The 23879-nt window shown below is 38.4% G+C and overlaps 1 protein-coding gene across 8 annotated transcripts in view; it reads right to left on the minus strand.

Annotated features, from left to right (window-relative positions):
• The window catches only part of USP3 (ubiquitin specific peptidase 3), a 101127-nt gene that overhangs the window by 5852 nt on the left and 71396 nt on the right, over positions 1-23879 (minus strand). For 6 of the 8 annotated variants that reach the window (XM_021094087.2, XM_084967462.1, XM_021094093.2 and 3 more), the window contains 3 exons: positions 2127-2245; positions 586-699; positions 375-442 (listed from right to left, as the gene is read on the minus strand). In XM_021094087.2, coding sequence (XP_020949746.1) covers positions 375-442; positions 586-699; positions 2127-2245 — 301 coding nt within the window. Of the gene's footprint in view, positions 1-120; positions 443-585; positions 700-2126; positions 2246-23879 lie in introns of all 8 variants that reach the window. The other 2 variants (XR_014809649.1, XR_014809653.1) reach the window with 1 other exon arrangement.

Genomic DNA, 23879 nt, shown 5'->3' on the forward strand with positions numbered 1-23879 from the left:
CGACCCCTAGCCTGGGAACCTCCATATGCCGCAGGAGCGGCCCAAGAAATAGCAACAACAACAGCAAAAAAGACAAAAGACAAAAAAAAAAAAAAAAAAAAAAAAAAAAAAAAAAAAGACTGCTCAGGATTTTGTGGACAAGAGACTGGTTCTGAACACTGCGCTCAGATGAACCTTTCTCTGTTTTGCTTTTTTGCACCTTCTCTTCATGTTTTGCAGCATCCTCTCAGGAACGTTCTTTCCCACCAAGATTGAAGGAAAAAGTTCTACTTCACCCCCTTTAATGAATCTGAATCCATTGCTTAGGAGTTTGGGGAGAGTTATTGAGAATGGTACAAAATTGCCCACCCTAAGAAGCCCACTGGCACACTCACCCAGAACCATGGTGCACCACCACCGCGGCAAGGTCATACAGGCAGTTCTCCGGGCCACTGTTCTCAGGCTGCAGAACAAGGAAGAAGGTGTGGCAGGACTGAGTTAGCAGAAGTGGGCAATGACATCAGCATCTCCCTACCTCAGTGACCTCTACCCTCTCTCTGAGAAAAGCCATCTTTTTTAGCAGGCTAACAGAGGTAATTACCTTACCTCTAGCAAGTAGCATTTCATGTCTAGGCCTCTCAGGGGAAATTCTACATATGTATCAACTTTGTTTCGTAAATATGCAGTCCAGTGAAATCTCTTCAAATGTAAGCATAGCACCTGGATGAAAGAGAATGACAAAATTATAAAGGCCTAATTTACCTTTCAATCAAATTAACTACTTGGTATTAATGTTTCTTAAGTAACATTTTGGGCAGCTTCCAGTTTTTCTTTTGATTCCTGATACTGGTTTCCTCCAGGAATACCTTATTATGATACTGTCATTTATAATAATATGTATCTAGTCTTTGTCTCCTTTTCTGGCATGGAGCTCCTAAAACCTGGAAGTTTCTAGTGAAGAGAGCCATAAAGGTATCCTTTTTATGTTAATGAGGTGAGGGGCTTGTTGCCAGGAGAGCCAATGGAAAGGTGAGAGAGCTGGAACTTTCAGTCCCACCTCCCTGATGGCCATGAAGGGAGAGGGACTAGAAGTTGAAGGATCAGCAATGGCCTGTGATTTAATCAGTCTGCCTGGGTAATGAAGCCCAAAGGGCAGGGTTTGGAGAGCAGCCAGGTTGGCGTGCTCTTCCACGTGCCATCATGCCAAGCCCCAGATTCCACAAGAACCGAAGTTCTGTTCAGGATTTTGCCCCTGTATCTCTTCATCTGGTCGTTGATTTGTATCCTTGAATATCCTTTGTAATAAAATGGTAATCTGGTAAGTAAACGGGTTTCCCAAGTTCTGTGAGCTGCTCTAGCAAATTCATGGAACCTGAGGAGGGTGTCATGGGAACCTCTGATTTAGAGCCAGTCGACTGGACCACAAGTACAGGTAACAACGTGAACTTGCAACCAGTGTCAATCTGTAGATGGTCGTTCAGCAGCAAACATAAAGTAAATGCCTGAGCTTGTTACTGGTATCTGGTGTGGAGGGCGAGCTGGTGGGACTGAGCCCTTAACGTGTGGAATCTGATGCTGTCTACAGGGAAACAGTCAGAACTGAGTTGAATTGTAGGACACCCACAGTGTCAGAGAACTGTTGATGGTGTGGTGAGAAAATGCCCCCCTCCACACATTGTAAACTGTTATCAGGACACATTTACTTAGGAATTCTCAAAGGGTTTACTTATTAGCTTTACCAAAATCCCAAGGGACCAATGTAGAACAGATCACACAATGTAAAGTTAGAAAGATAATGTGGGAGTTCCTGTCATGGCACAGCAGAAATGAATGTGACTAGGAACCATGAGGTTGTGGGTTTGATCCCTGGCCTCGCTCACTGGGTTAAGGATCCGGCATTGCCATGAGCTGTGGTATAGGTCACAGATGCACCTCAGATCCCGCATTGCTAAGGCTTTAGCATAAGCTGGCAGCTGTCCTCCAGTTGGACCCCTAGCCTGGGAACCTCCATATGCCGCAGGTGTGGCCCTAAAAAGCAAAAATAATAATAATAATAATAATAATAATAAGTAATTTGTCTTGCAATTAATCATATGTACCCCCCCCCCAAAAAAAACCTGCATTATAATTTGAAACTCGGCACGTACCTTGGGTAGTTTTTGGATCCAAAACTTTTTAGTGGACTTTTGTTTCTTCTTGCACTTGTGGCACATATATAACTCTGTCTCATCAAGTTCTTCTAAGTCGGTAAAACTGCGAAGACAATCTAAAACGAAATTGATTTTGGCAGCATTCAAACAGGATGCCTTTTATAGAGACAGTGTACTGTAGACAAAAAGGACTATGAACTCTGAATAACTCAGATTCAAATCTCAGCTTTATTAGTAGCGAGGTGACCTTGGAAAAGTCAGCCCTTCTCAGTTGCAAAATGGAGACCAAAAAGAGTCTACACTGAAGAACGGTGGTGAGGGAGAGAAATAACACATATGATCTACCTAGCATCATGTTTAACATCTGGTGATGATCAATTCACGAGAGATGGTATTATTGTTACTGGATTTATTACTGGTAACAAAAGAATTAATCTGGATAATTCTGGTTTTAAAAAAAATGGTTCCCTAATGAAATCAAAGTTCAAACAGCAATTTTTTCTCAGTATCTTACATATGAAGAAACAAAGCCCCAGGTTCATTAAAAAGTCAAATTTAGGTCAAACATTTTCAGTCATAACTTATTAAAAAATAAACATAGATTACAGAAGCCTGCATTATTGACCTTCCTACTGTATCTCCAATCAATCTTTTGTTTCTTACTCTACTCACAATCCCCTAGATAAACCAAGGCGATATTTTTTTTCTTTTAAAGATTTTACTGTGTAATCTGAGGTTTGGTAAAATTTGGCCCCAAGCCAGATCCAGCCACCTGGTTTTGTAAATAAAGTTTGGAACATAACCACACTGACGGGTTTATACACTCTGTGGCTGCTTTTACACTGTAACAGCAGCACTGAGTAGCTGTGACATAAACCTTATTTGCTATAAAGCCTATAATTACCATCTAGTCCTTGATAGAAAAATTTTGCTGACTTCCAGTACAATTGTAATATATTCAGAAGTCTGTATGAAATATATTTTTTTAAGAGAAGAATATGAATGCCTTTGTACCTATCACTCTGGTGCAGGAATGGATTCTCTCCAATCCTTGAGAAGCTGGATTTCATGTGAATGGCATTCCCTAGAGTTGTACAATTGGCAGCCTGGGCGACAGCCCTATTAAGAGCTTCCTGTGTGTCTGTTCCCAATCAACCCTCCTTCCAGTCCAGAAGTAGTCATTATCCTGACTTAACTGTTTAGTCATTTCTTGGCTTGTCTTTATAGACCATATGTATACCTTTATGCATCTTTAAACAATACAGTGTTTGGTTTGAGAAGCTGGACAGCAAGCACAAACCTAGCTGTATAAGAAAAGGCAACACTATCTCTGTATGCAGTCTTCAGGTCAGAGTCAGCCTTGGCACTTGAGAGTGTAAGAGCCCCCTTGGGGAAGCTGCAGGGGCAAAGTCTAGCAGGGCTTAGGTGTGGGCAGGCTTCTTTCACTCTTTTATTTTTTTTCCTCATTTTTTAAAGGGTTACTCAAGTATAGTTGATTTACAATGATGTGGTAATTTCTGCTATTCAACAAAGAGTTTTAGTTATATGCATATCATTCTTTTTCAGATTATTTTCCCATATACCTTATAACAGAATATTGGGTAGTTTCCTATGCTATACAGCAGGGCCCAACTGACCATCCATTCCATATACAATAGTGTGCATATATGTCAATCCCAAACCCCAATCCATCCTTCCCCCAGTCTGTCCCCTTTGGTGGCCATAAGTTTGTTTCTGAAGTTTTTGAGTCTGTTTCTGTTTTGTAAATAAGTTCATTTGTATCATTTTTTTTTAGATTCCACATATAAATGATAGCATATAATGTTTGTCTTTACTGGCTTACTTAGTATGATGATCTCTAGGTCTGCCTATGTTGCTGCAAATTGGATTATTTCATTCTTTATGACTATATTCACTCATTCCTCGGCCGATGGACATTTAGATTGCTTCTATGTCTTAGCTATTGTAAACAGTGCTGTAGTGAACACTGGGGTGCATGCATCTTCTTAAATCATGATTTTCTCTGGATATATGGTGAGCTGGATTCTACCCAAGTCAAATCAATGTGTGGCCAGGGGGCCCATGTACTCTTAACTTTTTAAAACATACCATATGGTATCACTTATAACTGGAATCTAATACATGGCACAAATGAACCTTTCCTCAGAAAAGAAAATCATGGACTTGGAGAATAGACTTGTGATTGTAGAGGGGGAGGGGGAGGGAGTGGGATGGACTGGGAGCTTGGGGTTAACAGGTGCAGACTATTGCTTTGGGGATGGATTAGCAATGAGATCCTGCTGTGTAGCACTGGGAACTATGTCTGGTCCCCTATGATGGAGCATGATAATGTGAGAAAACAGAATGTATACATGTATGTGTAACTGGGTCACCATGCTGTACAGTAGAAAACCAGCTATAATGGAAAAAAACAAAAATTATATAAAAATAAAACATACCTGACATATTAGTTTCAGGTGTATAATACAATGATTAAATATTTGTATATATTGTAAAATGAACATTATATCCCCATGACTTTTTAAGTACTAGTTTGACTCCCTTTACCCACCCACTGATTTTGGCACCCGTGAAACTGTTCTCTATCTATGAGCTTGTTTTTGTTTTTTAGATCCCATACCTAAGTGAGATTATATGGTATTTGTCTTTGTCTGACTTATTTCACTTAGCACAATGCAACAAGATCCATCCATGCTGTCCCAAATAGCAAGATTTCATTCTTTTTCATCTGGCTGAATTATATTCGTGTGTGTGTCTGTCTGTCTGTCTGTATGCCTGCCTGTCTCACATTCTCCCTATCCATTCATTCATCAGTGGTCATTTAGGTTGTTTCCATTATCAGGGCTATTGCAAATAATGCTGCAGTGAACAGTGGGGCCCTTTTATCTTTTCAAATTAGTGATTTCATTTTCTTTGGATAAATAGCCGGAAGTGGAATTGCTGGATCATATGGTAGTTCTATTTTTTAATTTTTTGAGGAACTTGCATACTTTTCCATAGTGGCTGCACCAATTTACAGTTCCACCCATAGTACACAAGGGTTCCCTTTTCTCCACGTCCTCACCAACACCACTTGTTATTTGTTGTCTTCTTGATGATGGCCATTCTCAGAAATGTGAGGTGGTATTTCTTTGTGGTTTTAATTTTTGTTTCCCTGATACTTAATGATGTTGAGCATCTTTTCATATACATGTGCATGTCTTCTTTGGGAAAATGTTCAGATATTGTGACCATTTTTAACAGCTGATTCTTGAACTATACAGGTCTGAACTGTGCAGGCACACTAATATGTTGATATTTTTCAGTAGTACTATGTAGTATACGGTTGGTTGAATCCATGGATACAGAGGAACCGGGGATATGAAGGGCTGACGATAAAGTGTATGTGGACAAACAGTTCAAGGATCAACTGTAATCAGTCATTGTTGTTTGCTACTGTGTGAGGTTTTAAAAGTACGTATATTGGACATTAACCCCTTATCAGATACAAGATGCAAGAAGCAAATACCTTCTCAGCAGGTTGCCTTTTCATTATTTCCTTTGCTGTGCATAAGGTTTTTACTTTAATGTAGTCCTACTTGCTTATTTTTGCTTTCGTTGCCTTTGCTTTTGGAGTCAGATCCAAAACACCATCACCAAGACTGGTGTCAAGGAATTTACTGTGTGTTTTCTTCTAGAAATTTTAGGGTTTCAATTCTTACATTCAGTCCCTTTAATCCATTTTGTGTTAGTCTCTGTGTAAGATAGTGGTCCATTTTTCAAAACACCATTTACTGAAGACATTGTACATCTTTCCCCATTGTACATCCTTGGCTCCTTTTTCATAAATTAACTGACCATATTAGCAATGGTGTATATATGGGCTCTCCATTTTATTCCATTGATCCATTTATCTGTTTTTGTGCCAACATCATACTGTATTGAAGACTTGTAGCTTTGTAGTATAGTTTGAAATCAGGGAGCATAATACCCCTAGCTTTGTTCTTTTTTCTCATGATTGCTTTGGCTATTTGGGGTCTTTTGTGATCCCATGCAAATTTTAGAATTACTTGTTCTAGTTCTGTGAATAATGCCAGTGCCACTGATATTTTTATAGGGACTGCACTGAATCTGTAGATTGTCTTATACCACTGATTCTTCCAGTGTGTGAGCACAGTGTATCTTTCCATCTCTTTGTGTCGTCTTCAATTTCTTTTGAAGTTTCATTTTCCACTATATCCACTTGGATAGGTTTTTTTAAAATTATTGCCTTTTTTTTTTTTTTTTCTTGTCTTTTTAGGGCTGCACAAGCATATGGAAGTTCCCAGGTTAGATATCGAATCAGAGCTGTAGCTGCCAGCCTATACCACAGCCACAGCAACGCCACAGCTCATGGCAATGCTGGATCCTTAACCCATTGAGTGAGGCCAGGTATTTAACCCACATCCTCATGAATACTAGTCAGGTTTGCTAACTGCTGAGCCACAATGGGAGCTCCCCACTTTGAGAGTTTTTAACATAAATGGAGGCTGAATTTCTCAAATGCTTTTTCTGCATCTATAGACATGATCATGATTTCTATCCATCATTTTGTAATTGTGGTATATCACATTGACTGACTTTGAGATGTCAAACCATCCTTGCAGGTTTATTTCAGGATAATAATTGATCAGGATAATATGATCATTTTAATATATTGTTGGATTGGGTATGCTAAATTTTTTGAAGTTTTCTGTGTTTACATCAGGGATATTGTCCTGCAATTTTCTTTTCTTTTTTGTGATGTTCTTGTCTGATTTTTGGTGTCCGGTAATGCTAGCCTTGTAAAATGAATATGGAAGTGTTTCCTCTTCTATTTGTAGAAGAGTTTGAGAAAGATTATATTCTTTTTTTTTATAGGAATTTATTTATTTATTTATTTATTTATTTATTTATTTTTGTCTTTTTGCCATTTCTTGGGCCGCTTCCCGCGGCATATGGAGGTTCCCAGGCTAGGGGTCGAATCAGAGCTATAGCCACTGGCCTACACCAGAGCCACAGCAATGCGGGATCCGAGCCGCGTCTGCGACCTACACCACAGCTCACGGCAACGCCGGATCCTTAACCCACTGAGCGAGGGCAGGGACCGAACCCGCAACCTCATGGTTCCTAGTCGGATTCGTTAACTGCTGCGCCATGACGGGAACTCCAGATCATATTCTTCTTTGAATATTTGGTAGCATTCACCAGTGAAGCTGTCTGGTCCCAGAGTTTTGTTTCTTGGGAGGCTTTGATTACAGGTTCAATTTCCTTATTATTCATCAGTCTGTTCAGATTTTGTTTTCTTCATTTGTTTTTGTTTCTTCATGACTCATTCTTGGTAAGATATATCTTTCTAGGAACTTAGCCATTTTTTCTATGTTGTCCAGTTTGTTGCTGTATAATTGTTTATAGTGGTCCCTTATGATCTTTTGTATCTGTGGTATCAATTGTAATGTCTACTCTTTCATTTCTGATTTTATCTATTTGAATCCTCTTTTTTTGCTTGGTAAATCATAGCTAAAGGTTTGGCAATTTGGTTTATCTTTTCAAGGAATAATGGTTCTTACTTTTATTTATCTTTTCTACTGTCTTTTTAGTATCTAATTCATTTATTTCTGCTCTGACCTTCGTTATTTCCTTCCTTTCATTAATTTTGGATTTCATTTGTTCTTCTTTTCCTAGATCCTTAAGGCATAAAGTTCTTTGAGATTTTTTTTATTTCTCCAGGTGGGCATTTATTGCCATTAATTTCCTTCTTAAAGCTGCTTTTGGAGTTCCCATCATGGCTCAGAGGTTAACGAATCCAAGTAGAAACCATGAGGTTGCGGGTTTGATTCCTGGCCTTGCTCAGTGGGTTAAGGATCCGGTGTTGCTGTGAGCTGTAGTGTAGATCGCAGATATGGCTCGGATCCTGCGTTGCCATGGTTCTGGCGTGGGCCAGAGGCTACAGCTCCAATTAGACTCCTAGCCTGGGAACCTCCATATGCTGTAGGAGCGTCCCTAGAAAAGGCAAAAAGACAAAAAAAAAAAAAAAAAAAAAAGCTGCTTTTGCTGTATCCTGTAAGTTTGGTATGTTATATTTTCCTTTTCAATTGTCTGAAGGTATTGATTTCTCTTTTGATTTCTTCTTTGACTTACTTGGTCAGTAGCAAGTTGTTTTACTCCACATGTTTGTGATTCTTCCTGTTTTTCTCTTGTAGTTTTATTTTCATACCCATATGATTGGAAAAGATGTTATGATTTCTTTCTTCTTAAATTTACTAAGACTTGCTTTGTGGCCTAACATATGATCTGCCTGGGGAATATTCCATGCATAGTTAAGAAGAATGAGTATTCTGTTGCTTTTTAATGGACTTCTGTGTATATATCTGCTAAGTTCTTCTGATCTAATGTGTCATTTAAAGGCTATTTCCTTACAGATTTTTTATCTGGATGATTTATGCATTGATATAATTGGGATATTAAAGTTCCCATTATTTACTGTATTGATTTCTATTATTTTAAGTCTATTAATATTTACTTCCTATGTTGGGTGCCTAAATTATTTGCAAATTTTACATCCTCTTCTTGGATTGATCCCCTTTATCATTATGTAACCCATCTTTGTCTCTTATTAAAAAAAATCTTGGAGTTCCCGTCGTGGAGCAGTGGTTAACGAATCCGACTAGGAACCATGAGGTTGCGGGTTCGGTCCCTGCCCTTGCTCAGTGGGTTAAGGATCCGGCGTTGCCGTGAGCTGTGGTGTAGGTTGCAGACGTGGCTCGGATCCCGCGTTGCTGTGGCTCTGGCGTAGGCTGGTGGCTACAGCTCCGATTCGACCCCTAGCCTGGGAACCTCCATATGCCGCGGGAGCGGCCCAAGAAATAGCAACAACAACAACAACAACAACAAAAATTAAAAAAAAAAAATCTTTGTTCTAAAATCTATTTTGGGAGTTCCCGTCTTGGCTCAGTGGTTAACGAATCTGACTAGGAACCATGGGGTTGCAGGTTCGATCCCTGGCCTTGCTCAGTGGGTTGGGGATCTGGCATTGCTCTGAGCTGTGGTGTAGATTGCAGATGTGGCTCAGATCCTGCATTGCTGTGGCTCTGGCGTAGGCCAGCAGCTACTGCTCCGATTGGACCACTAGCCTGGGAACTTCCCTGTGCCGTGGGAGCGGCCCAAGAAATGGCAAAAAAGACTAAAATAAAATAAAATCTATTTTGTCTGATATTACTCCAGCTTTCCTTTGGTTTCCATTTATATATGCAAAATGTTTTTCCATCCCCTTGCTTTCACTCTGTGTGTCCTGACATCTGTAGTAAGTCCCTTTAATGCAGTATATACACACGTCTTTCTCTTTTTCTTTTAACTCAGCTGCTCTTTCAATTGGAGAATTTCGTCCATGTACATTTAAACTAACTACTGATAGCTATGTACCTACTGCCATTTTGTTGTTTTCTGACTGCTCTGTAGTACCTCTGTGTTCCTTTCTTCTCTTGCTCTCTTGCTTTATAGCTTGAAGACTCTGTTTAGTGATATGCTTAGATTCTTATTATCCTTTATGTATCTATTGTAGTTTTTTGTTTTATGGTTGCCATGAGGCTTACATATAATATTTAAGGCTTAAAACATGTATTTCTAATAATGTATTTTAAATTGATAACATCTTAAGTTTGGGGTTTTTTTGTTTTGTTTTTTGTTTTTTGTTTTTTTTTTTTTTTTTGCTTTTCAGGGCTGCAACTGCAGCATATGGAAGTTCCCAGGCTAGGGGTCGAATTGGAACTGCAGTTGCCAGCCATAGCAGTGTGGAAGCCAAGCTGCGTCTGCATCCTACACCACAGCTCACTGCAGAGCTGGATCCTTAACCCACTTAGCAAAGCCAGGGATCAAACCTGCATCCTCATGGATACTAGTCAGGTGTGTAACCTGCTGAGCCACCATGGGAACTCCTTGAGTGCTTTCTGAAGTGCTATTCCCCACCCCCATCCACATGTTATGTTTTTGATGTCATATCTTTTTATCTTGTGTATGCCTTAACTATTTTAGTTAGTTATTTTTACTACTTGTTTTAACCTTCATATCTGCTTTTTAAGTGATTAATCCACTTCACTTTTACTATATATTTACCTTTAACAGTGAGATTTATACTTTTTTGTTACTAATTAGTGTAAACTTACTAATTCTGTAAGTTTATTTTAAACTTACAGAAATCTCTTTAACATTCCTTGTAAGATCAGTTTAGTGATGATAAACTCCTCTAAGATTTTGCCTCTCTGGAAAATTATCTCTCCTTCAATTATGAACGATAATATAATATTCTTCTTGGAAGTTCTTTTCTTTCAACACTGAATATACTCTGCTACTTCCTGGGCCTGGAAAGTTTCTGCAGAAAAATTAAGATTTTCTCCTTATTTTTATTTATTTTATTTTTTGTCTTTTTAGGGCCGCACCTGCAGCAATGGAAGTTCTCAGGCTAGAGGTCTAATTGGAGCTGTAGCCACTGGCCTACACCACAGCCACAGCATTATGGGATCCAAACTGCGTCTGCTACCTACACCACAGCTCAGTGCAATGTCAGATCCTTAACCCACTGAGCAAGGCCACGTATCAAACCTGCATCCTCATGGATGCTAGTCAGATTTGTTTCCCCTGAGCCACGATGGGAACTCCTGATTTTCTTGTTTTTAAATTTTGACACTTACAATGTAATGTGTTTCTCTGGAATCAACTGATTTGGAACTCTCTGGATTTCCTGGATCTGGATGTTTTGTCTCCTTCCCCCAATTAGGGAAGTTTGCAGCAATTCTTTTTATTTTTCTAAATTTAATTTTATGTTGTATTATAGTTGATTTACAATGTTGTGTCAGTTTCAGGTGTGTAGCAGAGTGATTCAGCTATACATAAACATATATCCATTCTTTTTCAGATTCTTTTCCCATGTATGTTAACACATAATATTGAGTAGTTCCTTATGTTAGTGAGTAGGTCTTTACTGATTAACTGATATAGTAGTGTGTGTGTGTCTGTCTGTTAATCCTAAATGTCTAATTTATGCATCTCCACCACCTTTCGCCTTTGATAATTATGTTTCTTTTCAAATCTGTGAGTCTTTCTTTTGTAAATTTGTTCATTTATAGTTTTTTTCAGATTTACATATAAGTGATCTCATTTAATATTTGTCTTTCTCTAACCTACTTGGTATGATAATCTCGAGGTCCATCCATTTTGCTGCAAACGGCATTATTTCATTCTTTTTTATAAGTTAGTAGTATTCCACTGTATATATGTACCACATCTTTATCTATTCCTCTGTTGATACACATTTAGCTTGCTTCCATATCTTGGCTATTGTAAATACTGCTGCCATGAACACAGAGGTGCATGTTTCTTTTTGAAATATGGGTTTCTCCAGATATATGCCCAAGAGTAGAATTGCTAGATCATATGATAACTCTATTTTTAGTTTTCCACAATACTGTTTTCCATAGTGGTTGTACTAATTTTCATTCCCACCAAGTGTAGGAGGGTTCTCTTTTCTCCACACCCTCTCCAGCATTTATTGTATATAGACATTTTGATGATGGCCATTCTGACTGGTAAGAGGTAGTACCTCCTTATAATTTTTTTAAATATAATTTTATTGGAATATAGTTGATTTACAGTATTGTATTAGTTTCAGGTATACAGCAAGTGAGTCAGTCATACACATAAATATATCCATTCTTTGATTCTGTATAGGTTATCTTTTATCCCATATAGGTTATACACACTTTTCAGTGATTTAACTGTGCTATATATACAGTAGGTTCTCATTAATCATCTATTTTATACAGTGACGTGTATATGTTATTCCTACCCTCCTAATTCTTCCCTCCCCCCCAGTGGTTTCACCTATGGTAACCATTAGATTGGTTTTGAAATCTGTGAGTTTGTTTTTTAAATGAGTTCTTTTGTATCATTTTATTAGATTCCACATATAAGTGATATGTGACATTTGTCTTTCTCTGACTTCACTCAGTACAATAATATCTAGATCAACCCATGTTGCTGCAAATGGCATTATTTCATTATTTTTTGTGGCAGAATATCATTCTTTTGTATATATGCAGCACATCTTCTTTATCCATTCCTCTGTCAGTAAACATTTAGGTTGCTTCCATGTCTTGGCTATTGTAAATAATGCTGCAGGGAACAATGGGGTGCATGTATCTTTACATTTACAAACTAGAGTTTTCTCTGGTTATATGCCCAGGAGTGGGACTGTTGGATCATATGATAACTCTCTCTCTCTCTCTCTCTCTCTCTCTCTCTCTCTCTATATATATATATATATATATATATATATATATATATATATATATATTTTTAAGGAACCTCCACACAGTCCTCCATAGTGGCTGCCCCAATTTATATTCCTACCAACAGTGTAGGAGGGTTCCCTTTCTCCACACCCTCTCCAGCATTTATTATTTGCAGGCATTTTGATGTTGGCCATTCTGGCTGGTATAAGGTGGTACCTCATTGTAATTCTGACTTGCATTTCTCTAGTTATTAGTGATGTTGAACATCCTTTTCATGTGTTTTTGGCAATCTCTTTGTCTTTTTTGGAGAAAGGTCTGTTTAGATCTGCCCATGTTTTGTTGTTTGGATATAAAACTCCATCAAATTTTTGTATATTTTAGAGAATAATCCTTTATCAGTCACTCTGTTTGCAAGTATACTGTCCCATTCTATGGGCTGTCTTTTCACTTTTCTTTTTTTTAATGGTTTCCTTTGCTGAGCAAAAACTTTTAAGTTTAATTAGGTCCCATTTGTTCTTACTGTCATTATTCTAGGACTAGGATCAAACAGGATATTGCTACAATTTATGTTAGAGTGTTCTACGTATGTTTTCCTCTAGAAGTTTTATAGTATCTGGCCTTACATTCAAGTCTTTAATTCATTTTGAGTTCATTTTTGTGTATGGTGTAAGAGAATTTTCTAATTTCGTTCTTTTACATACAGCTGTCCAGTTCACCAAGCACCACTTATTGAAGAGACTGTCTTTACTCACCATATGTTCTTGCGTCTTTGTCATAGACTAGTTGACCACAGGTGCCTGGGTTTATTTCTGAGCAGAAAGCCCAGATTACTGTCCCACTAATCTATAGTTCTGTTTATGTGCCAGTACCATACGGTTTTGATGATGGTACCTTTGTGGGATAGTCTGAAGTCTTAAAGCCTGATTCCTCCAATTCTGTTTTTCTTTTTCAACATTACCTTGGCTATTTGGGGCCTTTTTTGTTTCCATAGAAAATCTAATTTTTTTTTGTTCCAGTTCTGTGAAAAATGACATTGGTAATTTGATAAGGATTGCACTGAATCTGTAGATTGCCTTGGGTAGTATAGTCATTTTGACAATATTGAGTCTTCCAATCCAAGAGCATGGTAAACCCATCAGTTTGTGTCATCTTTGATTTCTTTCACCAGTGTCTTATAGTTTTCAAAGTACAGGTCTTTTGCCTCTTTAGGTAGGTTTATTCCTAGGTATTTTATTCTTTTTGATGTGATTGGTAAATGGGATAGTTTCCCTAATTTCTTTTTCTGATCTTTCATTGTTAGTATATATAAATGCAATTGATTTCTGTGTATTCATTTTGTATCTGAAACTTTACCAAATTCATTGATGAGCTCTAACAGTTTTCTTGTAATGTTTTTAGGATTTTCTAGGTATAGTATCATGTCATTTGCAAAAAGTAATAGGCTTACTTCTTTTTTCCAGTCTGAATTCCTTTTCCTTTTCTGTGAGTGCTGTGGCTAGGACTTCCAAAACTATGTTGAATAGTAGCAGTGAAAGTGGACATCCTTGTCTCTTTCTTGATCTCAGTGGAAACACTTTCACTTTTTCACCATCGAGGATGATGATAACTGTGGGACTATCATACGTGGCCTTTATTATGTTGAGGTAGATCCCCTTTACACCCTCTCTCTGCAGAGTTTTTATCTAATATGGGTGCTAAATTTGGTCAAAAGCTTTTTTTTACAATGTTGTGCCAACTTCTGCTGCACAGGAAGATGAGCCAGTCATACATACTTTCCTTTTCTTATATTATCTTCCATCATGTTCTATCCCAAGTGTATTGCATTTTTAAAGTACAATACTGGTGTGCTAATATGGAATTTTAAAAAGCTGCTGCCTAGTTCTCATCACTTAATGCTGTGACTTGGGTGTTCAAATGCATGTACTCATCTCCAAATGTTTCATTTCTTACCCACCTAAATGTACATGTATTCACAGTATCTAATTTAATGGCTTCAAATACTGTATATATACACATTTGACTAGTTCATTTGGTATGTTCACTAGGATATCTAATATGTGTTCAAAACCAGATTCCTGATGCCAGATACCTATCCCCCCAAAGGGTTCTTCTTGTGGTTGTCTTCTCTCAGTGAAATCCGACTACATTCTAAGTATACTATAGTCATCCTTGAGTTCTCTCATTTTCACTTCTGACCCATCAACAAATTCTTTCAATTCTATCTTCAAAATACATATGGAATCTGACCACTTCTTACTACATCCACTACTAGTACTGTGGTGTGAGCCACCATAATTTAATGCATTAACTATTTATGCTACTGCTATCCCTGGTAAGAAAGAAATCCTTTCAGCTTTTCACCATTCAGAATGATGTCAGCTGTAGGTCTCTCATATATGGCCTGTATTATGTTGACGTATGTTCCCTCTATCCCCACTTTCTGGAGAGTTATCAGAAATTGATGTTGATTTTGTCAAAAGCTTTTTCTCCATCTATTGAGATGATCATACAGTTTTTATTTTTTAGTTGTTGATGTGATATATCACACTAATTGATTTGCAGATATTGAAGAATCCTTGCATCCCTGGGGTAAATCCCATTTGATCATGGTGTATGATCTTTTTAACATATATTTGGATGTGGTTTGCTAATATTTTGTTGAGGATTCTTCAACTATATTCATCAGTATTATTGGCCTGTAATTTTCTTTTCTTGTGGTATCTTTGGTTTTGGTTATCAGGATGCTGGTGGCCTCATATAAAGAGTTTAGGAGTGTTGCTTCATCTGCAATTTTTTGGAAGACTACCAGAAGGATAGGTGTTAACTCTTTTCTAAATGTTTGATAGAATTTGCCTGTGATGCGGTCTGGTCCTGGATTTCAGTACTTGTGATTGGTCCTTCAACAGTTTCAATTTCTTCCTGGTTCAGTCTTGGAAGATTGTACCTTTCTAAGAATTTGTCCATTTCTTCTAGGCTGTCCTTTATTGGCATATAGTTGCTTGTAGTAGTGCCTTATGATCCCTTGTATTTCTGTGGTGTCAGTTGTAATTTCTCCTTTTTCATTCCTAATTTTATTGATTTGAGCCCTCTCCCTTTTTTTCCTGATGAGTCTGTCTAAATAAAAGTTTATCATCAACAACACAATTGAAAAATGGGCAAAAGACCTGAAAAGACATTTCTCCAAAGAGGATATACAGATGGCCAACAAGCACATGAAAAAATGCTCAACGTAACTGATTATTAGAGAAATGCAAATCAAAACTACTATGAGGTACCACCTCATACCTATCGGAATGTCCATTTATTAATAAGTCCACAAATAACAAATGCTGGAGAGGGTGTGGAGAAAAGAGAACTCTCCTGCACTGTTTGTGGGAATGTAAATTACAAGCACTATGGAAAACAGTATGGCAGTAACTTAGAAAACTATACATGGAACTATCACATGACCCAGCAATCCCACTCTTGGGCATATATCCAGACAAAACTTGCCTTGAAAAAGACACATGCACCCATATGTTCATTGCAGCACTATTCACAATAGCCAAGACATGGAAACAACCTAAATGTCCATTGACAGAAAATGGATTAAGAAGATGTGATATATATACACAATCAAATACTACTCAGCCATTAAAAGAATAATAATGCCATTTGCAGCAACATGGATGGAACTATAGTGACTCTCATACTAAGTGAAGTAAATCAGAAAGAGAAAGACAAATACTATATGATATCACTTATATCTGGAATCTAATATGTGGCACAAATGAACCTTTCCACAGAAAAGAAAATCATGGACTTGGAGAACAGACTTGTGGTTGCCAAGGGGGAGAGAGAGGGAGTGGGATGGACTGGGAATTTGGGGTTAATAAATGCAAACTTGCCTTTGGAATGGATAAGCAATGAGACCCTGCTGTTTAGCACTGGGAACTACATCTGGTCACTTATGATGGAGCATGATAATGTGAGAAAAAGAATGTATACATTCATGTGTGACTGGGTCACCTTGCTGTACAGTAGAAAATTGGCAGAACACAGTAAACCAGCTATAATAGGAAAAACATAAAAATTATTTTTTAAAAAGTTTATCAATTTTGTTCATCTTTTCTATTGTTGTGTTCATTTCTATTTCATTTATTTCTGCTCTGATTTTATGCTTTCTTTTCTTCTACTAACTTTGGGTTTTGTTTGTTCCTTCTCATTGCTTTAGGTGTAAGGTTAAGTTCATTGAGATTTTTCTTATTTCCTGAGGTGAGATTGTATTGCCATCAACTTCCCTCTCAGAACCACTTTTTTTGTGTCCTACAGGTTTCAGATCATTGTGTCTTCATTGACATTTGTGTCTAGGTATTTTTTGATTTCCTCTTTGATTTCTTCACTGATCCCTTGGTTATTGAGTAGCATATTGTGTAGCCTCCATGTGTTTGGTTATCTTTGCAGTTTTTTTTTTTTTTTCTTTTGGTTATTTCTAGTCTCATAGTGTTGTGGTCAGAAAAAATACTTGGTATGATTTCAGTCTTCTTAAATTTACTACTGCTTGATTTGTGGCCCAAGATGTGATCAATCCTGGAGAATGTTCCATGTGCACTTGAGAAGAATGTGTATTCAGCTGCTTTTGGATGGAATGTTCTATAACATCAAGTAAGTCTATCTGGTCTAATGTGTCATTTAAAGCTTGTGTTTCTTTATTTTCTCTTTGGATGATCTCTTGATATAAGTGTTAAAGTCCCCCACTATTATTGTGTTACTGATGATTTCTCCTTTTAGAGTTGTTAGCAGTGGCCTTATATAATGTGGTGTTCCTATGTTGGGTGCATATATATTTACAACTGTTACATCTTCTCAGAGTGACCTCTTGATCATTAGGTAGTGTTCTTCTCTGTCCCCTGTACCACTATTTTAAACTGTATTTTGTCTGATATGAGTATTGCTACTCCAGCTTTCTTTTGATTTCCATTCACATAGACCATCATTTTCCATCCCCTCACTTTCAGTCTGCATTTGTCCCCAGATCTGAAGCAGGTCTCTTGTAGACAGCATATATCCAGGTCTTATTTTAGTCGCCATTCAGCCAGTCAGTGTCTTTTGGCTGGAGCATTTAATCTATTTACATTCAAGGTAATTATTGGCATACGTTTACATACTGCCATTTTATTTCGGGTTTGTTAATGTTGGACTTTTTCTTCCTTTCCTCTTGTTGTTGTGATTTGATGGCTATCTGTAGTGTTGGATTTGGATTTCTTTTCCTTTTCTTTTTTTAAAATTTGTGTCTACTGCACTTTTTCGGTTTGTGGTTCCCACAATGTTTTGGTATAGCATTGTTAAACATTTCTTGTATCTTCTCAGTCTGTGCCTTGATTCTTTTTCTGAGATCTTGGATCATCTTTACTACCATTACAATGAATTCTTCTTCAAGCAGGTTGCCTGTCTCCACTTCACTTAGTTGTTCTTCTGAGGTTTTATCTTGTTCCTTTGTCTGGAACATATTTCTCAGCTGTCTCATTTTATCTACCTTTCTGTGTTTCTGGTCTCCAGTCCACAGGCTGTAGCACTGTAGTCCCCCTTCTTCTGGTGTCTCGCCCTTGGTGGGTGAGGTTGGTCCAGGGGCTTGTGCAAGCTTCCTGGCGGGAGAGAGTGTGTCTGCCCTTTGGTGGGTGGAGCTGGGTTTTGTCCCTCTGGAGGGCAAGGCCATGTCAAGAAGTGTACTTACAGGCAGCTCTGGCCTCTGACTTTAGGCAGCCTGTCTGCTAATGGGTGGGGGTTGTGTTCTTACTCTGTTGGTTGCTTAGCCTGAGGCATCCCAGCATTGGAGCCTGCAGGGTGTAGGGTACAGCCAAAATGGAGACCCCTGGGAGAGCTCATTCTAACAAATATTCTTTGGGACCTTGCCACCAGTATCTTTGCCCCCACAGTGAGCCACAGCTAACTCCTTCCTCCCCAGGAAATCCTCCAAGGTCCACAATTAGGTCTCTCTCAGGCTCCTTTGGAGTCACTGCTTTGCCCTGGGTCCCAGTGCACAGGGAACCTTATGTGCATCCTCCAGTGTGGAATCTCTGATTTCCCAGTCTTGTGGAGCTCCTGTGTTCAAGTCCTGCTGGCTTTCAAAGCCAAATGCTCTGGGGGCCCCTCCTCCTGATGCTAGACCCTCAGGCTGGGGAGCCTGACATGGCATTTGCAACTCCCCTATGGTATAACCTCTGTGATATAATTATTTTCCAGCTTGTGGGTTGCCTACCCAGCTTCTATGGGATTTGATTATATTGCAAAAGCACCCCTTCTACCATCTTGTTGTGGCTTCTTCTTTGTCTTTGGATGTATAATAACTTTTTTGAGAAGCTCCCTGTCTTTGTCAATGGTTACTCATCAATTAGTGTGACTTGGGTGTCTTTGTGATTAAGAGGTAAGCTCAAGTCCTTCTACTCTGACATCTTGTTTGCTCTTCCAAAACTACAAGATCCTCAATCCTGTCTTGCTCCAAATGCAAAACAGGCTCCCCTGGGTAGAATACTTGGGTAGCTACTCGTCAAGAGATGGCTTTTTATCATGTATGAACTTTCTCTATTCTTATGACTGTTGTCCTCTTTTTCCAGATTTCTGGATGGAAAGATGGGATATTACCAAAAATTACCTTAGACCTGTGCCTTACTCACTGGTGCAGTCAGCCTAGTTCCTCTGTATCTCAGCTGTCAGTCTCACCTGAATTCTGCACCACACAAGCTCCTTCAACAGTTATTTCTTTAAATAAGTTTTCTACCCCATCTCTCTCTTTTCCTTCTGGGACTCCTGTGATGTAAATGTTAGTCTACCTGACCTTGTCCCTTAAGTCCCTTAAGCTATCTTACCTTTTTTTTTCTTTTGCTGTACCGATAGCGTGAGTTTCCACTGCCCTGTCCTTGAGTTCACTGATCCTCTTTTCTCCCTCATCAAGTATGTATTTTCCAGTTCAGATATTTTTCAGCTCTGTGACTTCTATATTTGGTATTTTAATTTTCTCTTTGTTGAAGTTCCCACTGTTGTTCATCTACTCATCCCCTGATATGGGTGAGCATCTTTACGACCAGTTTTGAACTCTTAACCAGATAAATTATTTATCTTTATTTGATTAAGCTTTTTCTGAGGTTTCATCTTGTTCTTTCATTTGGAATATGTTTCTTCTCTCTGTTCATTTTGCTTGACTCTGTGCATTAAATACAACAGCTGTCTCTCCCAATCTTGAAGGAGTGGACTTTGTGTAGGAGATGAACCTTATGGCTCAACCAGGCCCTAGCTCTTGGTTGTTTCTCAGTTCTTTGTGATTGTCTAAACAGGGACTTATTTTAATAGTTCCTAGTAGCTGAAGGTGTGTCAAGACCTGTAAGTGCCCCCAAAAGGAAGACTCCAGGCAGCAGTTTTTAAAGCATGCAAGTATATACAGTTTCTTTGGGACCTCAAGCATAATGGTGGGGAAGCATTTTCTTCCTATATGTAACCTGCACTGAACCATTTTCCTGTCTATGGAAGCATGCAGTCCTTAGAGGGTATTAATGAGCTAGCAGGTGGCACTGCACAAGTCTCCTTTGATACTTATGTAGAACCTCTAATTTCAGAAATACATCCTAACAAATGTTGAGATTATTGAAAAAGAGAATATATCAACATTACACAGCAACTCACTTGCATTTTTGAGACCAAAATGTAAAATGCATAGGAGTACTGGACTGCTCCCTGGTTTCTCCTCCTGCCATGACACTACTGGGTGCATCTGAAGCCATACCGCAGCACTCTGTTTATGTGGAGGCCCCCACCCGCTTTCCACACACCTGGCCTCAGCTCTGCATCATCCTGCTCCTTTTCTGAAAACAAAGCACCTCCCCTCCAGCAACCTTCCAGACCTCATCTTCCTGCCAACCCAACGCAGGTTCTTTTCGCCTTCCCCAGCATCTTTTTGCTTTCCGACATTTTCTTTCTTTATATTTTTCTTCCTCCCTGTCGTTCCGAGAAGCTTAAATTTACAGAGTGACCACCAAGTTGTCTACACTTGACTTATGCCCAAGATAATGCAGAATTCCCTCCTTTTCCTATGAGGCCATATGTGATAAACCACAATGGAACAGAAGACATGAAAGGCCAATAGACAATTCATAAACGAGCAATACAAACTTAGCCTAGTTTTTCAACACTCATTTTTAAAATATGGTGGCCCCAACTGCCTCTAAGGGCTCTTTTTGTGCTCTCACACCTCTCTCTGCTGCTGGGACAGGCACAGGAGCCCACATCTACTGATGTACCCAGACAATGAGCAGGTCAGAAGACTCCTAGCTGGGGGCAGCCTCTAGGGAGTTTAAATAAACATTATTAATCCTAACTAGATTGGTAGAGAACTATCCTCATTTCTTTAAAAGGAAGACAGCTGAGATATAGCAATTCCTTGACATTCAGATTTGATAGTTGGTATCCTATTTGAAAAGCCTGAGTGACGCTGAAATTTACTACAGTTTAATATTTTTCAGCAGCATAAATACGCATTTCATCTCCGAGATCATATATGGAAGTGAGTCACAGAGCCAATGAACAGTCTACTAGGCACCCAGCACTCATGTCTCAACCAAGCTTTGTTCTCTACTTACCTGCACACCACTCATCAAGGATCTGAGGAAACTGCTTAACTTTTTCATTTGTACTTACTGCATTTCATGTGGAAAAAATACACATATATGCCATCGTGATTTCTGAAACTCTTAAGATTCTTAAAGGTTTCTGAAACTCTTAAAAGTCTTAAAGGTTTCACAGGTGTTAGTCTTTTACATTATATAGACCATTAAATAGCATCCCTATAGCCAGTAGGGAATAAAACTGGTTTGTTGAAGTCACTTTACGCACTATGTAAATTTAACACAGCAGTAATGGGGAACTATGTATGATTAACTTGTTTTAATTTCCCCAAAACAAATATATAAAGGTGATAAAATAGGTTTAAAAACTCAAACAATATAAAAGAGATAAAAAAATAGTCCCAGTCCCATTCCTTTTTGAATCCTACTCCCCAGTAAGATAATCATTGTGAATGGAAGATGTACACTGCTTGAGAATCTAGATGCATATATATCTGAATCCTATACAAATGGAAGAATTCACAGAATAATTCTATATACTTCCATGGATAGTGTTTGACTCTGTAATATTTTGTAGGTATCTTTCTCTGGCCTAGCTATTGGTCAGTTTCATCTTTCGTAAATGTTATACAGCACACAATGTATTAAACCAATGCCCTACTGGTGGCCATAAAAACTGTTTTTGATTTTTTTTTGCAGTAACAGTGTTTCATTGAGTATCTTTTACATATGTTGTCCATATTTGCAAGTGAAACTACTATGTCTAAAAAAATGTGTATTAAAAATAGAGCTCATTGGAGTTCCCATCATGGCGCAGTGGTTAACGAATCCGACTAGGAACCATGAGGTTATGAGTTCAATCCCTGGCCTTGCTCAGTGGGTTAATGATCTGGCGTTGCCGTGAGCTGTGGTGTAGGTCACAGACGCAGCTTGGATCCCGCGCTGCTGTGGCTATGGTGTGGGCCGGTGGCTACAGCTCCGATTAGACCCCTAGCCTGGGAACTCAATATGCCACAGGAGTGGCCCTAGGAAAGGCAAAAGACAAAAAAAAAAAAAAAAATAGAGCTCACTACCCTCCAAAAACAACTGTACCAGTTTTTCTCCTAACACCAATATAAGTGCTGGCTTAACAAAACTTTCATTAACAATGGATATTATCTTTATCATTTTGACCAAACTTACTTTAATTTAAACTTTCTTGAATATAAGTGAGACTTAGTATTTCTCCAGATGTTAAACTGACCATGTGCATTTCTTTTTCTTATTCATATATTTGCCCAAGTACTTTTATTCCATGTATGTTACAAATATTTGTTTCAAGTTTAGCATCTCCTTTTCTACTTTGTTATGGCATCTTTACCATTAAGCAGTTAAATATATGAATTTCTGGCCTTGGTGGCAGAGTTAGAAAGCTCTCTCTCCTACAACAAGATCAAAAAGATGTTTTCCTATAATGTCTTTGTGCTTTTATTTTTCACACTAAATCTTGAAGCCTCAAATTAATTTGGGAAAAGATATGAAATAGGGATTAATGTTTCCCACATGAATTTTCATCTACATTAATACCATTTATTGACTAATTTCTTATTTTCTCCACTGATCTGAAGTTTCTTCTTTGCCATACAGTAAATTCCCATATACACATTTTTGCACCAGCACCTGCTAAATTAACACTTCTGGGACACTACCTAATTCATCTTTTTCCTGTTCCATTACCTTTGTTTTTAAAATTGTGTAGTTCCTTTTAAGAATATCTGCTTATAGAAGAAATTCTGAACTAATTAGAATAAATTTAGGGGAGTTCCTGCAGTGGTTAACGAATCCGACTAGGAACCATGAGGTTGCGGGTTTGGTCCCTGCCCTTGCTCAGTGGGTTAACGATCCGGCATTGCCGTGAGCTGTGGTGTAGGTTGCAGACGTGGCTCGGATCCAGCGTTGCTGTGGCTCTGGCGTAGGCCGGTGGCTGCAGCTCTGATTCAACCCCTAGCCTGGGGACCTCCATATGCCGCGGGAGTGGCCCAAGAAATAGCAAAAAAAAAAAAAAAAAAAAGAATAAATTTAGGGAGTAACTTGGGGAAAAACTGGCACCTCTATTATATTGGGTCTTTCCATCCAAGAATATCACATGGCTCCATTTATTCTGACTTTTTCTGTCTTTTATAAACTTTTATAACCTCCTCATCTAAGTCTTGCATATTTCTCATTAAATTTATTCTTAAGTAGTATTGAGTTTTTTACTGCAACTGTGAATAGGATCTTCTGCTACGTATAGGAAAGCGAATTTTTTTTTGCCTATTTATTTTTTATTGGCCATCTTACTAAACTTTTTAGCTCTACTTCACCAGAATTTACTTATCAAATTATTTTCTTTTTAAATTGAGGGCTAGAGGAGTTCCTGCTGTGGTACAATGGGATCAGTGGCATCTCTGCAGCACTGGGACTCAGGTTCAATCCCTGGCCCAGCACAGTGGGTTAAAGGATCTGGTATTGGCACAGAATGCAGTGTAGGTCACAACTGTGGCTCAAATCTGATCCCTGGGCACAGGGATCATAATGGGCCACTCCTCATACTATGGGACAGCCAAAAAGAAAAAGAAAAAAAAAAAAAAGAGGGCTAGAAAAGCAGGTCTCTTGCCCAGTCCTGCTTTCTGGAGGTAAGTTACTATTAAACATTGTTTCATAACTTCCAACTGATTATCTTCAAATATACTAGGTATGCATAGATACTGTGGTCTTTCCTCTTCATTTTTCATTCATATTTCTTTTTTTGCTGGTGCTTCCTCCCACAGTATCAGTACTTCTGTCTGATTCCTAACTGTAATGGGAAGTCATTAGTGCTTCAAATTAAGAAC

The sequence above is a fragment of the Sus scrofa genome, chromosome 1, assembly GCF_054392235.1.
Source record: "Sus scrofa isolate SSC_HxYL_T2T_F1_AM1 chromosome 1, Sscrofa_HxYL_maternal_Yorkshire_Landrace_v2.0, whole genome shotgun sequence".
Lineage (NCBI taxonomy): Eukaryota > Metazoa > Chordata > Mammalia > Artiodactyla > Suidae > Sus > Sus scrofa.